Genomic DNA, 22,001 nt, shown 5'->3' on the forward strand with positions numbered 1-22,001 from the left:
AAGTATGATTAAGTGATTAATCAAAAAAATTATTAAACTTGAAACTCTCCACTAATCACACATTTAAAGTTCTTTATAGAGGAGAGGCCTCAGATCCCCGTGCGTTGCTAGTGATTAACTATACAACAGCACTAGATAGGGAACTAACCTCATCGGCACTCTCCCCCTCCTGCCTAATTTTAAGATGATGTATGTAAAAAAACTCTCCAAAAAACTGATAATGAACTTAGCTTCAATTAGGCAGAGAGTTCTTATGAGTTCTTATATCTCTCAGCTTCTGTTTTCTTTGCTGCGGTCCGTTCCTGCCAACGTAAAGCTAGCTGGCGTTTCGCTGTATGGCTGCGTCAGGGCAGTGGACTCCTGTGAAAATAATGCAAAAAACAGTGCTATTAGAGTAAGACCAATGCCAGAATACTCCTCTCCGTACTTCTACTTACTCGGCGAATATATGAACGCTCAAAATGGCCGCCGCTTTGAACTGCCCAGTTTTATACTACTAACATATGACATCACATGGGAGGAGCCTGATTGCAACATCCAATGGTCTGAAAGGGCTTGCACCTCCTATTCTTTGAATGGGAAACTGATGATCACTGTTAGCCATAAAGTTGTTTGTTTCAAAGTCAAAAAAATATGTGCCACTCTACTTTAGCATTTAATCCTTTGGGCTCTTCGGTGTTCAAACGGAAAATCCATTCCTGTTCTTTCTGCATGAGGATCCGTTGCCTATCTCCTCCTCTGGTTGTAAGTGGCACATGATCCAGGACCATACACTGAAATTCTGTGCAGACATGATTCGCTATACAGCGAAACGCCAGCTAGCTTTACGTTGGCAGGAACGGACCGCAGCAAAGAAAACAGAAGCTGAGAGATATAAGAACTCATAAGAACTCCCTGCCTAATTGAAGCTAAGTTCATTATCAGTTTTTTGGAGAGTTTTTTTGATATACATCATCTTAAAATTAGGCAGGAGGGGGAGAGTGCCGATGAGGTTAGTTCCCTATCTAGTGCTGTTGTATAGTTATTCACTGGCAATGCACGGGGATCCGAGGCCTCTCCTCTATAACAAACTTTAAATGTCTGATATGAGGAAACTTCATCACTGTTTCTAATTAAGAATTTGAAAATTGAAAATAAGGGAGGTATTTTTGTGGATTTATGATTGATCTCTCTTTATCCTAAATGCATTGTTTTTGTGCTATAAATAGTGGGGTTCCCCAGGGGTCTATGCTGGGACTGCTGCTTTTTAACATATTTATCAATGATCTAGAGATGGGAATAACTAGTGAGATAATTAAATTTGCTGATGACACAAAGTTGTTCAAAGTTGTTAAATCGCAAGAGGATTATGAAAAATTGCAAGAGGACCTTGTGAGACTGGAAGACTGGGCCTCAAAATGGCAGATGACGTTTACTGTGAGCAAGTACAAAGTGATGCATGTGGGAAAGAGGACCCCGAACTATAGCTATGTGATGCTGGGTTCTATGTTAGGAGTCACTGCCCAGGAAAGGGATCTAGGTGTCATTGTTGAGGATACGTTGAAACCCTCAGCTCAATGTGCAGCAGCTGCTAAAAAAGCAATTTGAATGTTAGAAATTATAAGAAATAAGAAAGAACATAAGAAATGCCTCTGCTGGGTCAGACCCGATGTCCATCGTGCCCAGCAGTCTGCTCACGCGGTGGCCCAACAGGTCCAGGACCTGTGCAGTAATCTTCTATCTATACCACTCTATCCCCTTTTCCAATAGGAATTTGTCTAATCCTTTCTTGAACCCCAGTACCGTACTCTGCCCAATTACGTTCTCTGGAAGCGCATTCCAGGTGTCCACCACACGTTGGGTAAAAAATAACTTCCTAGTATTCGTTTTGAATCTGTCACCTATCAACTTTTCCGAATGCCTTTTTGTTCTTTTATTTTTTGAAAGTTCGAAGAATCTGTCCCTCTCTACTCTCTCTATGCCCTTCATGATCTTGTAAGTCTCTATCTTATCCCCTCTAAGTCTCCTCTTCTCCAGGGAAAAGAGACCCAGTTTCTCCAATCTTTCTCTTTCTCTCTCTGTCCCTTTCTCTCTCTCTTTATATCTCTCCCTTTCTCTCTCTCTCTCTATTTCTGTCTCTCTCCACTCTCTCTATGCCCTTCATGATCTTGTAAGTCTCTATCTTATCCCCTCTAAGTCTCATCTTCTCCAGGGAAAAGAGACCCAGTTTCTCCAATCTTTCTCTTTCTCTCTCTGTCCCTTTCTCTCTCTCTTTATATCTCTCCCTTTCTCTCTCTCTCTCTCTTTCTGTCTCTCTCCACTCTCTCTATGCCCTTCATGATCTTGTAAGTCTCTATCATATCCCCTCTAAGTCTCCTCTTCTCCAGGGAAAAGAGACCCAGCTTCTCCAATCTCTCAGCATATGACAGGTTTTCCATACCTTTTATCAGACGTGTCGCTCTCCTCTGAACCCTCTCGACTAACGCCATATCCTTCTTAAGGTACGGCGACCAATATTGGACGCAGTACTCCAAATGCCTTAAGGCACACAAAACATTTTGTATCGTGTTGGGCAAGGGATTACAGCCTTTCCCCCTTTCTCACTACCTACGCCAATTATGGATAATCCAAATTTACTTCTCCGAAGCAGAATTTGCACAACTACTTTACACCTATATCCTGTCTCGCATGGATTACTGAAATCAAAAAGGAAAGGAAAGGAAAGGAATGGAAAACAAAGATGAAAATGTTGTAATGCCCTTGTATTCCTCTATGGAACGGCCACAACTTGAATACTGTATGCAGTTCTGGTTGCCGTATCTCAAAAAGAATATAGCAGAATTTTTTAAAAAAAGTACAGAAAAGGACAACAAAAATGATAAAAAGGTTGGGATGCCTTTCTTATGAGGAAAGGCTAAAGCACCTAGGGCTCTTCAGCTTGGAAAAGAGACAGCTCAGGGATGATATGATATAGGTCTACAAAATACTAAGTGGAGTGGAAAGGATAGATGTGAAACGCTTGTTCACTCTTCAAAAATACTAGGACTAGGGGGAATGCAATGAAGCTACTAAGTAGTAGATTTAAAACAAACCAGAGAAAACATTTCTTCACTTTGGAATTCGTTGCCAGAGAATGTGGTGAAATCTGTTAGTTTAGCAGGGTTTTTAAAAAGTTTGGATAATTTCCTAAAAGAGAAGTCCATAGACCATTATTGAGATGGGGGCAATCCACTGATTATTGCTAGAATAAGTAGCATATAATCTGTTTTACTACTTGGGATCTAACTATGTACTTGGGACCTGGGTTGGCCACTTTTGGAAGTGCAATTCTTATGTTGTTATTCTCTAACCATCATGTGATTGACAAGCGATTGGCAGTCACTTTTAAGGCGACCTCATAGTGCCGGCTAGTGAATGCGGGCCTCAGTGTATAGCCCCCGATGGAGACTGCCCTAACTTTGTTGGTTGGGCTGAGAACTTTTCAGCGGTCACTCGTATTTATGAATATCTAATATAATAAAATGGTAAGCCGCGCATGCGCACTTCCTAAGTGTGTGCCGGTTTTTCGTGAGCTGTAGCGACACATAGGAAGTGTGCATGCGCGGCTTACGATTCTTTGAAAGACACGGTGGTGGCTCCTCTCACGATCCCTGCCTGCGTCGGACTAAAAAAAACCCAAAAACAAGGCGGATGTCAGCCCGATGGCTGGAGTTCACCGCTGAGTCCGGTGAGGAGTGCTTCGCTCTACAGGAACCGTCGGGTCTAATTCAAATATTCCCGGCAGGTTGGGAGGGGGCGGAGCAGGCTCGAACGCCTGGCGGGGACCGGACAGGAACTAGACTCCCTGCAGGAGCCAGCCTGATGGCTGGAGATCACCGGACTGGACAGGGGGAGCAGGTAAGGGGGTGCTGCAGTACAGGAGGAGCAGGGAAGAGGTGATTCTGGACAGGGGGGGAGGTAAAAGTAAGGGAGATGGGTTCCTGCAAAGGAGAAGAGCTACTGCTGGATACGGGGAGCTGGAAATGGGGTGATGCTGAACAGGGGGAGATAAAAGGAGAAGGGCTACTGCTATATAGGGGGAGCAGGGAATGGGTGGGGGTGCTGCTGGACAGGGAGGAGGTAAAAGTAAGGGAGAAGGGCTGCTAGCACCCGTTAATGTAACGGGCTAAACAACTAGTTAAGAACATAAGAACATAAGAAGTTGCCTCCGCTGAGGCAGACCAGAGGTTCATCTCGCCCAGCGGTCCGCTCCCACGGTGGCTCATCAGGCCCATTGCCTGAGCAATGGTCCCAATCTATCCCTATAACCTACCGCTACTCCTATCTGTACCCCTCAATTCCTTTATCCTCTAGGAACCTATCCAAATCTTCTTTGAAGCCTTGTAACGTGCTCCGGCCTACCACAGCCTCCGGAAGCGCGTTCCATGTATCCACCACCCTCTGGGTGAAAAAGAACTTTCTGGCATTTGTTCTAAACCTGTCCCCTTTTAATTTCTCCGAGTGCCCCCTTGTACTTGTGGTTCCCCATAATCTGAAAAATCTGTCCCTGTCTATCTTTTCTATACCCTTCAGGATCTTGAAGGTTTCTATCATGTCTCCTCTAAGTCTCCGCTTTTCCAGGGAGAACAGCCCCAGCTTTTTCAGTCTGTCAGTATATGAGAGGTTTTCCATACCAAGCTAGATAAATTCCAGAAAATTGTCTTTCATTCTCTAGTGGTAATTAACCATCATAATATACATGTAATGTTATCTCTTGGGATAAACCTGTATGAAAACATGATTAGGTCTACATGCAGATACCTTCTTCCTAAAGGAGAGTGAGATCAAGATGTACCTTTCCAACTCATTTTAAATACAGTGCTCCCAATGATATTATTTGTACTCTACTAGTAGGTGTTAATGATTGTATGCCTGTTTGGGAAAAACCATTATGGGATAACTCCCTACTAACACTAGTCAAATAAAGAGAAACTCGATCTATTGTGTAATATTTCAAAACTAGGCAATGGTACTACCGTGTTTCCCCGATGATAAGGCAGGGCCATCAAATAAGACAGCCCCCCCCTTTTTAGAAAAAAATGTAAAATAAGGCACCCCCCCCCCGCAAATAAGCCACCCACCGATACCTGCGCTTACCCGAATCGGGTGGGACGGTGGGTGACTCCGTGTGGTCCCTCCATCTACCGTATTTGCCTCCATGGCTGCGTGCCGCGCCTCGTCATGAAGTGAAGAGGAGGAAGTGACAGGACTGCAGCGCGCGCACGTGACTCCGCGCAAGGAAACACAGGCAGCTTCCCTCATCCCTCCCTAACGGAGACTGCAGGAGTTTGTTCACGGCCAGAACATCCAATACAGGTAATAAAATTCTGTTTTTTTTTCAACAATAACTGTGTACTGTAGTCTTCTTCATGGGTAAATAAGGCATCCCCCCGAAAATAAGCCCTAGAGCATATTTTGGCCTTCCAAAAAAAATAAGACAGTGTCTTACCATCGGGGAAACAGGGTAGCAATAGAAGCAGAAACATTTACCTTTTGCCACTTACCAAGGACTCCTTTTTCAAAGCCACAGTAGAGGTTTCCACTGTGGGTCAGTGAGGTAAATGTTCTGATGCTCATAGGAACTCTGAGCGTCGGAGCATTTACTTTCCCAGCCCATGGTAGAAACCTCTACCACAGCTTTTGTAAAAGCCAGCACAAATATGTGCGCAGAAAAAAAAATGAAATTGTATTTTTCTGAAAGTAGGTGTGTCTTGAGTAGGGACAGTGGGTGTGACAGTATAAATCAGTTAGCTTGTGCAACGTTGCTGCATACTAATTGATTAGTGTGGAGTTAGTAAGGGAGCTCTTATCACCAATGCATATTCCATTGGACACTCATTTTAGCATTTCAAGCATTTCATGTAAAAGCAGTTAGCTTGGCATGGTTTAAAAAAAGTTTGGATCATTTCCTAAAAGAAAAATCCATAAGCCATTATTAAGATGGACTTAGGAAAATCTACTGTTTATTCTTGGGATCTTGCCAGGTACTTTTGACCTGGATTGGCCATTGTTGGAAACAAGACACTGGGCTTTATGGACCTTTTGATCTGTCTCTGTTTGGCAAAGCTAATGTGTTTATGTAGTAAATTTCAATCTATGCTAGAACAAGCATATGTTTTAGAGAAAATAGAGATATCTAGTTTCCAACATCAGTCTTTTATTTTATCTTCTTATAGTGAATATTTAGTAATAAATTCTCATAAACTATTATACTCAGTTAATCCTTGGATCTCAGTATAATGCAAACAAAAAAAAACCCCAACCCTCCCCTCCAAAAAACCCCCCCAAACAAAACACTGTGGAGAGACGATGATCCTGATTTGGAGTTTAATGAAAGAGTCAGAGTTCCAAATATACATTGAAAAACCAATTTCCAAATAAGCAAAATATATAATAATGCACCTTCCTTGAGTTCAAAGAAGCGTGGGATGAACACAGAAGATTTAGAATCAGAAAATAATATTAAAGATTGAACTAGGCCAGTTACTGGGCAGACTTGTACGGTCTGCGTCTGTGTATGGCTGTTTGGTGGAGGATGGGCAGGGGAGGGCTTCAATGGCTGGGAGGGTGTAGATGGGCTGGAGTAAGTCTTAACAGAGATTTCGGCAGTTGGAACCCAAGCACAGTACCGGGTAAAGCTTTGGATTCTCGCCCAGAAATAGCTAAGAAGAAAAAAAAAAAAAAAATTTAAATTGAATCAGGTTGGGCAGACTGGATGGACCATTCGGGTCTTTATCTGCCGTCATCTACTATGTTACTAAATGCAGCTTCCGCAATGCAAAGAATCTTTGCTGATCCATTTAATCTTTCAAAACACTTTAATTATTTCATGAAACTTTGAAATTGAAATTCATTTAAAGCGCCGAAAGAATTTAAAGCTAAGTTTTACACTTTAAATGAATTTCAATTTCAAAGTTTGAAGAAATAATTTAAGTATTTTGAAAGATTAAAAGGATCAGTGAAGAACATAAGAATAGCTTTACTGGCTCAGACCAATGGTCCATTAAGCCTAGTAGTCCATTCTCACAGTGGCCAATCCAGGTCCCTAGTACCTGGCCAAAACCCAAGGAGTAGCAATACTCCATGCAACCAATCCAGGGCAAGCAGTGGCTTTCCCCATATCTATGTATCAAGTTTCAAGTTTATTAAAAAAAATTTTTAGACCGCTTATTCAGATTTCTAAGTGGTTTACAATATAAAATTACATAAAAGCACATAAAAACAAGGGATACTAGATAACGTCCAAACATAACAGAAGGTTTTGATGTAACGTATGGAACAACTTCAAACATTAGGGTAGTGGGGAAGTACTACAATTATTTATAGAAAAGGAGCAACATAAAAGGGAAAGACAATAGGTTAGGGTAAAAAAGCAGTTATTTTAAATTTTGCCCTTAAGAGGACAGTTGTTATCCAAAAGCGTCTTGGAACAAGAATGTTTTTAGTTTTGCTTTAAATTGTTTTGAATCAGATTCACAGCGCAAGTGGTTAGGCAGCAAATTCCATAGGGTAGGGGCAGTAAGCGCAAAGTTATTGGAACGCAACGTATTAATCGATTTTAAAGAGGGTACGACAAGGAGATTCTGAGAAGTTGATGTACTATGGGGAATTAGAAGTCTGTTGATGAAATCCGGTTGATTATTTTAATTTTGTTGTGAGTTTTAAGAGTACTCGTCTCTTTGCACTGCAGAAGCTGCATTTGCAAGGAAGGTGCATTATACTGAGATCCAAGGGTTAATTGAGTATAGTGGTTTACGAGAATATATTATTAGAGAAAATTAGAAGGATTCCTCTACCAAGACAGGGAGCTAACCCTGAAGTTAATAAATGACAATTGTAAAAGCCATTTTCTTTTTTCAATTATCTTTATTAACAATTGCAAAGGAACAAGGAGGTCCGTCTGTTTCGTTCCATTATCTCCTCTTTCATTTGGCGTCATAAGCGAGCCCGGATTAGCTACGCCACCTTAGCCATTTTCTAAACTGTCTAATGCAACTCCTGGGACAAAACGAAGAGCCAACAATGACCTACTTGTACTTGTAACTATGTATTTGTAACTATGACCCAACTGTATTAATAGTTGTACTGATCTACCCGTACTAGCAACAATATTGAATGTCCTTGTCAAACTGTCCATTGCAACTTCCTGGGTAACTGACCCAACTTCTTGTAATATAATCTGACCTTGAACTGAATAGGTAAAGGCAGAATAGAGAACCTGATTAATATAACATTTCAGAATATTGCGGGGAAGGGTGGGAGAGTCGGGGCAGACAGGCGATCGGGGCAGGCAGGAGACCAGGGCAGTTTGGGGCAGGCAGGAGACCAGGGCAGTTCAGGGCAGGCAGGCAATCCGGGGCAGTGGGAGAGTCGGGGCGGCGGGAGAGTCGGGGATGCAGGAGGCGTTCAGGGCCGGCAGGAGATCGGGGCTGACAGGGCAGAGAGCAGGGCGGCAGAAGGCGGGGCAGTTGGAAAGGGCTTCAGAGACTGGTCCTCACCAGTCGCTTGTTTGTGATCGGTCAGCCCAATCGGCATTGCAGGGTTTTGGTTAGTGAATTGCGTCCCTGCCTACTTTGCATGCTGTTGCCGTCATTTTCATGTGCGGATCGGAAGATGGTTGGCAGAGAGGTAAGTGAATCGGGCCGGATGGGTCGCAAACTGATCGGTACACGATCGGTTTGCTTTGTGAATCTAGCCCTTAGCGCCCACTGATGAATTTTCCCCAAGTCAGCATTTTTCAGTTAGCGCATGCTGCCAGCACACATTTGGATTTATCAGATGAGTTGAAAGACACTTTTTGTGCACCATTCTGATTGGACATTTCCACTTTTGCTCTTGCTTGTTTGATTTTTGTTGATTTGTTGCCCCTGTTTTAGTGATCATGTCGAGTCATTGAGTTACTTTGGATGAATGAGTTATTTTGGATGAATAAAGACATTTGGATTTATCAGATGAGTTGAAAGACACTTTTTGTGCACCATTCTGATTGGACATTTCCACTTTTGCTCTTGCTTCTTTCAATAATTGACAATTAATCCATCATTGTTTACTTATCCTTTATTGCAGTATACATTGCTTGCCCCAACATATATATGGCCGACGGGACCCGTTTTTGGAACCCTTGAGAAAGCCTGTTTAGGCGAAACGGGTCCCGTCAGGCATATAACTGTTGGGGCAAGTAAACAATGATGGATTAATTGTCAATTATTGAAAGAAACAGTTTTATATATTGAGCAATTTTTTTGCCTTTTTTGGACTTTTGATGATGATTGAACCCTAAAAAGTGAGGAAATCTTTGTGCTGTGGAGTTTAGTAAATTGGCCCCTACATTTTTGTACCTTCAATTTATGCACTATGGAAGTTTTAAAAACTGAACTGCCATCGTTGAACTGCTGATGATGTTACCGTTTACTTCTTTGCAATAGTTACTACAAATTTTCACTCTAGCGCTATGCTTGAAACCGGAAGTCAGGGGATGGGCTTTCATGGTGGACATTTAAGAACTTTGGTGTCCTTTTACTAAGCTGTGGAAAACACTAATGTGTGCTTAACACAGGTTAAAAAGCACTACCCTGAGGTACATTCGGGCATCCTGCAGTAAAAGTAGAATTTATTTTTTTGCGCTGGAGGTAGAGAGTATCAGTAGATATATTCTGTGCTAATTGGTTAGCACAGCTAATAAAACCACTTAGATACCCTTGATAGGCGGTATATAAAACCTAATAAAAAAAAAACATCACCATGCACTAACCAATTATTGCATGAGTCCTTACCGCCTAGAACAGTCTATCGCAAACTGTGTGCTAGTGTGCTACGGGGGATTCCAAGTATGCCCCGAGATTCTGGCGAGGAGGAGAGATGCCAGCGCTGGCTGACTGCTTACGGGATGTGCCTCTCACAGCGAGACGCACGTCCTGTAGTCAGTCAGCCGACACTTGTGCCTCTGTTCCTCCTCCTCACCTTCTGCAGCCCCCCCTGCCCCCACCAGCACTAATAGAAGGCTCAGGGCTGCAGCTGGACATCCGCACATGCACGGACATCGACGTGATATCACGCATGTGCATAAGAACATAAGAGCATAAGCAATGCCTCCGCTGGGTCAGACCTGAGGTCCATCGTGCCCAGCAGTCCGCTCACGCTGTGGCCCAACAGGTCCAGGACCTGTGCAGTAATCCTCTATCTAAACTCCTCTATCCCCTTTTCCAGCAGGAAATTGTCCAATCCTTTCTTGAACCCCAGTACCATACTCTGCCCTATTATGCTCTCTTGAAGCGCATTGGCTAAGGCTTTTAACATTTGCATCTCCTCTTCCTATAGGCTAAGGCTCTTTGCACCTGCATTGTGATGTCATAGAGCTTTATGGTTATAGAAACCTAGAAACATGATGGCAGATAAAGGCCAAATGGTCCATCCGCAGCATCCACTATCTCGTCCTCTCCCATAAGAACATAAGCAATGCCTCCGCTGGGTCAGACCTGAGGTCCATCGTGCCCAGCAGTCCGCTCACGCGGCGGCCCAAACAGGTCCAGGACCTGTGCAGTAATCCTCTATCTATACCCCTCTATCCCTTTTCCAGCAGGAAATTGTCCAATCCTTTCTTGAACCCCAGTACCGTACTGTGCCCTATTACGCCCTTTGGAAGAGCATTCCAGGTGTCCACCACCCTTTGGGTGAAGAAAAACTTCCTAGCATTGGTTTTGAATCTGTCCCCTTTCAACTTTTCCGAATGCCTTCTCATTCTTGTAGTTTTCGAAAGTTTGAAGAACCTGTCCCTCTCTACTCTCTCTATGCCCTTCATGATCTTGTAAGTCTCTATCATATCCCCTCTAAGTCTCCTCTTCTCCAGGGAAAAGAGTCCCAGTTTCTCCAATCTTTTCTATCTCTCTCCCTTTCTCTCTCTCTTTCTTTCTATCTCTCTCTCTCTATTTCTCTCTGTCTCCCTTCCTTTCTCTCTCTCTTTCTGTCCCTCTCTACTCTCTCTATGCCCTTCATGATCTTGTAAGTCTCTATCATATCCTCTCTAAGTCTCCTCTTCTCCAGGGAAAAGAGACATCGTGTCACTCCAGCCGTGGCCCTGAGATTAGTGTTTCTGCAGCTTAAAAAGTTTGCGACACACTGGCCTAGACTATAGAGGTCAGTAAGTGATCACGTGGTAATGGCCAAGCAATACTGGAAAATTCATGTGTGATGTGAGAATAATGGAAAATGGGGCCATTTTGCTGCCACACTAAAAGTGCCCACGGCATGTGGGAAAGGCCCCCACTGGGGATAGTGCTGGCCATGTTTAAGTGCAGCTTAATATTTAGAATTTATAAATAATTTTGCAGGCATATAGGAAACAATTGGTATAACGAGAACATAAGAATAGCCTTACTGGGTCAGACCAACGTTCCATCAAGCCCAGTAGCCTGTTCTTACGGTGGCCAATCCAGGTCCAGGTCACTAGTACCTGGTCAAAACCCAAAGGTGGTGGTGGTGGTGGCTATGTTTTTCTTCCATATTATCATACATGGTATTGATATCTTTTCAAGTGGGGAAAAAAAGAAAATTAAAACATGTATCATTCATGGTTTAAATAAAATTTTACCCCCCTCCCATTTTATTAAGCTGCGCTAAAGGTTTTTACTGCTGATCGGCGAGGTAAGTTCTCCGACACTCATAGGAATTCTATGAGCGTTGGAGCATTTACTATGCTTGCTCACGCTAAAAACCTCTAACGCAGTTTGATCAAAAAGGCCCTTATATGAATATAGGCAAAGACACAAAATAAAAGTCATAACATTACGGGTCTGTACTTTGATCCATTTATTTTATTTTTGACTGAAGCAAGTTGCATGCACTAAATGTTATGCACCACCAGGTAATAAAATATTTACAGCATTTTACATGTGCTCTTAGAGATGATAGCAAACTTCTGGTTTGAAAAATAAAAATAAATTAGCTGTAACTTGATATCATGTATTGGACATGGAAAATGGGTCTTTTGAAAGCCAAAGAAACGGTTTACAGAGGACAATGTTGAAGCCTATTTATAATTTACTGCAAACTGTACATACCTTCAATCAGGCATTCCAGTAGCCATCACCTGCTGCATGTGAGAAACGAGGGGACCTTGACATTGGATGTTCCGATGTACATTTCTTTCTAGTGTTTGTCGCTGCTGTAGGAACTAGAAATGCGTTGTTTTCTTTTTAATTTTAATTTTTTTTAAATATCGCAATAACCCTATGGCATTGTATTTAGATGCATGATATGTTATAGACAATACTAGAGAAATCAGGCCACTGGAAAGTGCGTCATATATGGGCCCAATAATCAACCTTCAGCAGGAAGCAGCTAGTAAGCCTCATGTATCCTTGGGCTGAACTAGCCCCGAATATTCAATGCACATATACAGCTCTTGGCATGAACATCCGAGTATGTCTGCCGATCTGGGAGATAATTGGGCACTAGTAGATATTCCGATTGAAACTGGTTAACTCAGCATATAAAGTTAAAACAGCTGTTTTGTTATCCTAACTCTGTTACTTAGCAGGTCAGCGGACAGAAAATTGACCTAATGGGCTAAATTGACACTCAATCCTGACTCTGTCCCTTGCCCAGCCCACCCCTAACCTAACCTATTAAGGGATGGCCAGTCTGACATATTCACTGGAACTAACTGATAAAGTGCTGCTGAATTTGGCTTCAAGCTCACTCAGCGGGGTTTAACCAGGCAGCAGCCTCTCCTGCCCAAATAAACCATTTTGAGTATTGACCCCATATACTTTTAAGTGTAGAAAACAAAACATCATGACGAGAAACTTGTAAGGCTCATGTCGCTCTTTCAAAGGTAAAGGTAGGACACCCAGTATACCAGGTTAAACAAACAGAAGGCGGTTGGGAAGAAGATTCTGGAATAGGAGTCAATTTTGGCTACGCGGATATGTATTCTTCCATGCCGCCATGCCCCTGTGCGGCAGTCTTCAAAACAGCAGAAGAAACTGGCACAGTCCTTGCCATCAAGGCACTCGTATCCATATTCTTCATCTCGTTCTTGTAGGTGTGCGGCATTATTCATTTGAACCGTGGCTGATCTTGGCCGGATATCAATTGTAGGGGCCTAGCATGAAGAGAAGGAAGACACCATTACTATATTTCTATGACTTAGGCTTAACTTGGTAGCTAGACCTAGAAATAATTGTCAATGAATGGTCATAATGTAGTGACATTAGTTAACTTGAGATCTTGTGGTCATATTTTGTGATGCATTGCAGTCTTTCATGCAGCAATACCATGGATTTCTGCTTGTGGTACAGAGCATTATGCCTTAGTGGCCTCAATGGCCCCTCCACAGAAGCCCTACTGATTCCTGGCCCATTTTCAGTTAATTGTGCTCTAAAGAAACGTTCAATCGTATTTTGGGTTAAAGTAATATTAAAATTATATAACATTCATTTTGATTGTCTTTCACATCTCTAAGGAAGCTTTCTCAGCATATTTTTATTGTTCAATATTGGAAGATAATTAAGGAAAATATTTTTACATAATTGCTTTGCTGTAGCAAAAGAGCACTGAGTTTTGTGCTTAAAATGCTAACCATTACTGAAATAAGTACATAGGAATGTTTAATACTGTTTACAAAGAATTCTCATGTTCTGATGGACCTTCTGCACTCATTTTAAAGATCACGGTGCTTCTTATGCATACAGTGACCTCCATAACGCTTTAACAGCTAGAATTATCTAAAGTCATCACCGCATTTTGTTGCATATATAATATTTTAACAGTTTAACTAACCCAAATATCTTACAAATTTGGCCCTTTACTCTATGAAATTCCGTGGCATGCAAAAGGACCAAATGAAATATGGCAATAATATTTAACAGACCAAATATTACCATGCTGAATATCTCTATATGGATCGTGAATTTTGCAGAATTAAGACCCTATTCTCGCTATATTCAGGCTAACTCTTATGGTATAAGTTTTTCTGCACGAGAATTTCTTATGATGAAGCCAGGGGTTACATCCCTTGGAGGGACTTTTTTGTAAATGTGTAGTACAATATCGTATGAAAAAATATGTTTTCTTTGAACCCTTCCAGTTGACAGCCTTTCTGGCAGGAACTCGACTGGATGAAGGGAAATAAAAGTGAAGTGCAAATTGAATTTAATGGTATCCTCTCTCAGCTAAAGGGATCTTGTTTTCTTATATATCTGATTCAAATATTTTGTTAATATTTGTTAAAATGTTCGCCTATTTTTTCTTGGATCTAAATGGAGGACTTGAGCTGAATTTAAGCTAAATATTTATGTTATTTGATTATTATGTATTTTAATTCTTGAATTTTATTTGCTTGCTTTTCTTCAACTTTCTGTACAAGTGGCTACTTGATTTGTAAAATATAAAATTTGATAAATAAAAATATATATAAAAAAAGAATTAAGACCCTGTTAAATATCTAAGGGCACATGAGATACAGTATAGGGAAGATTTTCAACCAGTGTTCCCTCTGAGCTGCATGAGAAGGTTTTGCCCCTGTTCGTGCTCTTTTTATGGGGAGTGGGGATTGTACAAGTGATGTGTAGGTTAGAGGGAACTATAGACTCAAAACAGGAGAAATCATTACGGCCTTTATTTTTGCATTTAATATACGTTAACCCCCAAACTCTATAAATGGTGCCCGATTTGTTGCACAACTTAATTAAATAATGAGCCAATTAGCACTGATAATTGTTTTATTTATTTACTCTATATACCACTTATAGCTAAGTGGTTTACATTGGCTTTGTAGCAAGCAATTATTAGCATTAAAGGAAGATTACCTCGATACAAAGGCATATGAGTCTTGAACCAGTGGGTTATTCACCTCTAATCGCAAGTTATGTAGAAGACATCATGTAAATTTTTTTGGCTCCACCTTCTGTATCTCTGGCTTGTGCTGTAGCTCCTCAGTTCATAGAGCACTATGGGGTCCTTTTACTAAGGCGTGCTACCATTTTAGCGTGCACTAAATGCTAATGCGTCCATAGTAAAAGGACCCCCCTATATGAGGATAAATAAAAAAGGAGAGGCATGGGAAACTCCCCCCAATTTGCCAAGTCTGTTCTGCTCTTAACAAATACAATTGGGGGTCACGTGATGCCAGGAGAGTGAACGGACGTGCGCCTCCACAGCTCCGTGCCGTGCCACAGTAAAACCTTGCACAGACCTTTTATATTTGCATCTGCGGCTACACTTTTGGCTTCTTCCTGCTCATTATTACCGCAACGAGCAGCGCCTCTCCTCCTTTGAGCGTCCTCCGAGGGATGTCGGCTAAACCGCAGCGCGGGGTGAAGGACAGGTAGAAAGCCCGGAGCCCATGATGGCGGAATCCCATGAGGCGCCGATGTTTACTTTAGAGACTGCCGCGGTGCAGGAGCTGACGAGCTCTCTTACCCTCGTCATGGAGGACAAACTCGCTAAAATACACACCTTCATGGAGGATATAAAGGAGTTTGGACTCGTATGCTGGAAGACTGCAAGGCGCTGAAGATCGTATAGCGCAACAGAAGGAGAGCGCAGCTCATTATGAAGAGCGGTTCCACACTTTGGAATCGACGAATCGTACCCTCTCAGAGCACCTTGAAGATCAGGAGAACAGGGGGCGTCGCAATAATCTCCAAGTCATCGGCATCCCTGCCTCAATTCACAACGTTGATCTTTGCATTTGGCTGAAGGGCTGGCTGCCCAAGGCCTTGGATCTGCAGAACCTCCTAACACCCTATTCTATCGACCAGGCCCATCGCGTGGGGCAATGGCGAGAGGACGATCTGAGGCCTCGTCCAGTGATAGCCCGTTTTCTCAGCTATGTGGCTAAAGAAAAAATTCTCGCCCAGTACCACAAGGGCTGAGCCTTGGTCTATGAGGGCACTAAGATCCTTATTTTTCACCTCAAGTTTCAGCGCACTGCAGAGCCATGGCTCCTTACTGCAACGCCCTGTTCACCAGAAATATCCGCTTCTTTCTACTGTACCCAGCGAGGGCCCATGTTGTTTTCAATAATAAAACCATCTTTTTGAACACACCTGAGGAAATGGATCTCTTCTCTTTTTTCCTTTGTTTCTTAAGCACCCAACGCATCGTACTATCTTTGGAGTGTGTGTGTGTGTGTGTTTGTCATAGAAACATAGAAATAGACGGCAGATAAGGGCCACGGCCCATCCAGTCTGCCCACCCTAATGACCCTCCCCTACTTAACTCTGTGAAGAGATCCCACTGATGATCCCATCTCTTCTTAAAATCAGGCACGCTGCTTGCCTTGATCACCTGAAGTGGAAGATTATTCCAGCGACCAACCACTCTTTCAGTGAAAAAGTATTTCCTGGTATCACCGTGCAATTTCCCGCCCCTGATTTTCCATGGATGTCCTCTTGTTGCCGTTGGACCTTTGAGAAAGAAGATATCTTCTTCTACCTCGATACACTCCGTGAGATATTTGAATGTCTCGATCATGTCTCCCCTCTCTCTGCGTTCCTTGAGTGAGTATAGCCGCAGTTTATCCAGCCGTTCCTCGTACGGGAGATCCTTGAGTCCCGAGATCATCCGGGTGGCCATTCGCTGGACTACTTGTGTATTGACATGCCTGTGAGTGTCTGATGCGTGTTTTTGGAGTGTGCATGTGTTTAGAATCGTTTGGGGATTCCGTGTGATTGGTTATTTTCTCCTATTTAAAAATAGGCAGCCCCAGTCGGTGGTTCAGCCTCCTGTCCAGCATTCTATGGTTTTGCTTCAGGGGGCATTCTGCAATCTGCGTGTACTTGGCATGTATATTTCTTTTTTTCTTTTATATTCTTGCCCAGTTTTTGTATATATTTGCCACTGTTCTGCTTGATTATGTCTATATACCTTTGGATGTGTTTTGTATTATCGACTGGTTTCTGCTCCAATAAATATGATATTACAAAAAGCAAAACAAAACACCAAAACCAAATACAATTAAAACAGCCAATGTCAATAGGAACATAACATAAAATAAGGTGGCAAAAAACAACAAACAAACTGCAGATAATGTACAAGATGCAGGCATTATTTATTAGTAGAAAAAAATGCAGTAAAATATACAACCTTATTACCAACCAGGGGACCCGACACGGTCCGTGTTTCAGATAACACGCCTTCCTCAGGGGCCAATGGTGGTTAAGGTATGAGACAAACCACATAAAAGATATCAAACGCCTATATGGAACGAATGTAGACCTGCAAATACTACACCAAAACCAAATACAATTAAAACAGCCAATGTCAATAGAAACATAACATAAAATAAGGTGGAACAAAACTATCCACAAAATTCAGGTGCTTTGGAGGCAGATTGAAGCTTTTAAAATCAGACTGAGAAATCCAAGATAACCATGGTGGTAGCATTTTGGCTCCATGAAACAGCCCAGGAGATCTAAATAAAAGTACAAAAAAGTCAGGACAGGAGTTCTTGGAGGTAGGTGACATAAATCCCAGCCCCTGAAACCTCCATAAAGGAAGACCCACCCCAAGTCTGTCATGGACCCTGATGGTCTGTACTCATAGTTATGCTGGGTGCTGTGTCTGCTTTAGCTAAAATGGCAACTGGAATATGGAGAAGACTACTGCCTCAGGCAAACATAGCAAATGACTCCAAATGCTTGTCTTTTTTTGAGCTGCCAGTCAGGAATAGCTTGAGACCCCAGAACCCCGTAGCTCCTCATGCATCTTTTTTTTTTTGGGGGGGGGGGAGGGGGGAAGGAGCACAGCCAGCATCCGATAGAGCCCTCAGGACCAAACAACACAGGGTCACACAGCCTATGCTGAAGCTCTAGTAGTAACCAGACGCAAGCCTTGCTACTAGGGAAATGGTCTCCGAGCCTTCCAAAAGTGTTAGTGCAGGCTAGCTAGGCAGGTGCCCTGTGAAAGGGTTGCACCACAGGTACAGACTTCAAATTCAGGATAATTTCCCCCCCCCAAAAAAAAATATCAGGGCAGATCAGACACCTTCAACTCGCATGTAGAAGGTAAAAACTGAGGAGCTCATAGGTACAAGAGGCGGAGCCGCAAAAATTTATATAATGCCTTCTTTACAACTCAAAATTAGAGGTTAATAACTCACAGGTGCCTACTCTCCTTTATACAGCACCAGCCTATACCTGCTTAACATTTAAGTACCAGCACCTACATCGACCATAAAGCTTATATGTTACTGCTTAAATACTGCAGAACCATGCATAAATCATAATGTTCTATAATTTATGTATATTTGAGCTCCATCCTTATGGGGCTCATAATAAAAAAAACTAAGACATCCAAAAATCTGTCTAAGTCAGGATTTATACGTCCTAATCGTGCCTATATTCAAAACCATTTTCCTGGATGTCTAGAGGGCGTTTCTCCTGCTGTTGTGTCCAGAGTTTCAGGGGGCGTGTTGGGAAGAGTGTTTTGGGTGGGCTTTGGGCATGCTTAACTTGGACGTCCAGCACATATAATCAAACCTTTTCCAGGATGCCCTGGATGGAACTTAGATGTCCAGAGCTAGATCTGTTTTAGAAATGTCTAAGTGCCACAAAGATACCCAAACTGATCAGATGACCACCAGATACATTAAGGTATGACCCCCAAACACACATTCCCCTATTCCGCACTAACCCTCTCCCATTCCCACCCCCAAAATCTGAATGAAAGAGTACATACCTGTCTCTAGAAAATCAGCAGCTGGTATGGGAAAGCCTAGTTGAGCATCACATAGGTGTCTTAAGTAACCTAGTGGGTGGACTAGTGAACCATAGAGAGACGAACTCAGTCCCATAAAGCACTCTAACCACTACATTTATGGTGGAAAGTGTGAGTTCACCAAAACCCTACTCTACTGCCATATAGGTGCCACCTGCAGCCATAAGGACTATTGGGGTGGTAAACAGGTGGGTCTAGTAGGGTTTGGGGGAGTTTTGCTCACCATAAATTATAAGTGGTATATGGTGAGATATACTTCTGGCACTCTTTATGTGAAGTTCATAGCAGTACCTTCTAAGGTGTTCCACTGCTCTGTTGGCATGTCTGTGCGACCAGTCCATCACACTGATGGCCACTCCTGTGTCCAAATGGTCTGGGTTTGGACGTTTTCAACTTGAATGTTTCTATGGTCAAAAATGGGGTTTATCATAAAGGTTGGATGTCCTGATGGCCTAGAAGACCGAGCAGGTGATTTGCAAAAGATATATTTTTTTGGACGTCTAGCGGTTTGGCTTCAAAAATGGATGTTTCTGTGCTTACGACTTTGGACATTTAGCGGGAAACCTCAAAATCGGACTTAGATGTCCTATCAAAATTGGTTCTCCATATAAGCTAAGCAGGTATTTGCAGAACTTTTGGCATTTTCATGTGTATGTCAGTGGCATAGCTACGAACGGGCCTGGGTGAAACCTGGCCCATCCATTCTTGGCTCAGGCCTACCCAAGACAATTCAACAGTGGCTGCCTTTCTCCCATCTCTTTCATACATGTCCCCACCCATTGCCTGGCAACTCCCCTCTTTTCTAAACTTCCTTCCCAAACCTCATCACCTTTGCAGGCAGGAGCAGTGACATGTATTTATTTCTTGCACTGACCCCACAGACTTTCCTCTGCTGCGCCCTCGCTGATGTCATTTCCTGTTTTTTCCCTACCAGGACATGACAGATGGAAGCCTGCAGGGTTTGCACAATGCATTTTGCTACCACTGCCACCCAGGAACTGAGATACTCAGGGGGAGGGAGGTTGCTAAGCCATGGGTAGGGGAAGGTGGAGGCAAATGCCAGATTCAAGGGCAGAAGGAAAGAGGGTAAGATACAGGATAAATTATGTTGTGGTGGAATAGTTTGGGAAAGACCACCCAACATAACTGTGGGCCTACCCATAATAACAGATCTGGCTACGCAACTGGCCTTTGTGTGTACATACACAAATAAATGCCATTATTCTAAACAATTACCCTCATAATGGGTAGGTAATGTTAGCACCTATGTTATAGAATTGCCATCTATGTGCTTCTTTGTGTGTGTGAATCTACAATATGTTTTACAAAACCAGCAAATTAAATATGAGTTTCTGCAGCTTTTCCCATATGTTATTATATGCAACAGATTTAAGACCCAGAACTAGAAGATTTGTGCAATTTAAACCTTTTCAAAACTCTAAATTACAGCACTGGTACTGATTGCAGTACTAATATCAGATTTTGATTGCATCTCAGAATTGTAGTCATCATTTTAGTTTTGGTTTACCAATAAAATTTCAAGACGTGTATAAGTTCTGAAAAGGCATAATGATGATGCTTGGTACAGATGATGAGTAAGAGAGAAGCGAGGAAGAGAAAAGCATACATTGTGATAGCAAACATCTATTTTTCTCTGCTTACGTGATCTCAGATTATGGATAGCTTTTGAATATAACAGGATAATGCAAGGCAGTACCTTAGCTACTGAATTAATATGTTGCATTTTATATGGAAAATCTCTAGCATCACATTTCTACAGAAGGCTTAAATGTTGGACAAAGAAAAAATATCATTTAAGCTTCTTTAATAACTCAGCAATCACATCAATCACATGCAGTGAATGACCATTCCAAAAGCATTATACCTTCGTTGTAAACATCCGAAGAAGCTTTTGTTTTGCAGACAGGAAAGAAAATCATTGTTTGTTTTTTGGTTTATTCTTTTTTGCATGTACAAAAAATAAATAATTAAGAAAGCTTATTTGAAAACATTGGCAATTAAAAAGATAAGACAATTATAATCATGAAGGGAATAACATTAAGTCTGACATTGAATGAAAGGAGGGTTATCCTGCCAGTGGCGTAGAGTGGGTGAGCGGCGCCCAGGGCTGTGGGGCCCCTTCCCTGCTTTCTTCCCCATCCCCTCAGCCGCGCGCATGCCCCCTTCCCTTTCCCCGTAGGCCCGTACCTTCTAAACTTCTTTGGCGTGACCAGCATGCTGCTCAATTTTGGTGTTGGCTCCCCTTTGACGGCACATCCAAGGTGTGGGTCCCGGAAGTGACATCCGAAAGAGCGCCAAAAAGGGTATGGGGGAAGGCAAGTGGCGTGCGCGGCACGGAGAGGAGCGGGAAGCGAATGAGCAGGTGGGTGGAGAGGAGGAGGGGGTGCCGCTGTACCCTTAGAAAGACCATGCCCACCATGGGCTGCAACCCCCCCTGCACCCCTCTTACTATGCCACTGTATCCTGCTACTATCTATTGAAATGTACAGCACTTAAGAGAAAACTGGTCTTGCTTTCAGTGAAGTAGGGTACATTGTAGGCTACTAAAATGCTGGTATTCTTTGGAGGACAAAATCCCTGATTCCATAAAAGGTGCCTATCAGTAGGCACCTGACTTTATTTTTCTTTTTAATCAGCTTAATTGGCGCTAATTGAAAGTGCCATTAAATTTTTAAAAAAATTAATGAATTAGCTGGTAAGTGCCTACAATCTCATAGTAGGCGTCTAAACAGAAGCATCTACAGGGAATGGTTAATGGTGGCATTTGGGTGTGGACTGAGTTAGACACCAACAGGTGTTTATGGCCCCCTTTTATTGAGCTGCGTTAGATGTATTTTGCAGGCCGCTGCGGTAAAATCTCCAAAGCTCATAGAATTCTATGAGCGTTGGAGCCTTCACAGCAACAGCGTGTGATTTAAAAAAAAAACCTAACGCAGCTTGATAATTTTTGATAATTTTTCTGAAGCTCACTGGGAGTCACCTGCCAAGCTGCGGCAGCGGGGGCTTAGGAAGCGCTGGCTTCAGCGAACTGCCTGATACAGGAAATGGCCAGTCCCTTGGCCCGTGGAGGCTCCGCCTCACCCCCAATATCCGGCTTCAGCATCCCGTGGTCGGTGCAGTGCTTTTCGCCACCTCCGCCTATCCCCTGCGCAACTGACTTCGGCGGCAACGGTCTGATCATCGCTTGCCCGGCCCGAAATCTGGGAACTTCTGCCCCGGAGTCCCATCGTCCATTAGCCCGG

General features: G+C 42.7%; 1 protein-coding gene across 3 annotated transcripts in view; it reads right to left on the reverse strand.

Moving 5' to 3' along the window:
* Positions 1 to 11,842: 11,842 nt before the first annotated feature.
* GABRG2 (gamma-aminobutyric acid type A receptor subunit gamma2) overlaps positions 11,843 to 22,001 on the reverse strand; it is a 224,204-nt gene continuing 214,045 nt past the window's right edge. For all 3 annotated transcript variants that reach the window (XM_033927639.1, XM_033927641.1, XM_033927640.1), the window contains exon 9: positions 11,843 to 13,120. In XM_033927639.1, coding sequence (XP_033783530.1) covers positions 12,845 to 13,120 — 276 coding nt within the window. In that variant the 3' untranslated portion in view covers positions 11,843 to 12,844. The remainder of the gene's footprint in view (positions 13,121 to 22,001) is intronic.

Source organism: Geotrypetes seraphini, chromosome 18 (genome assembly GCF_902459505.1).
Source record: "Geotrypetes seraphini chromosome 18, aGeoSer1.1, whole genome shotgun sequence".
NCBI lineage: Eukaryota > Metazoa > Chordata > Amphibia > Gymnophiona > Dermophiidae > Geotrypetes > Geotrypetes seraphini.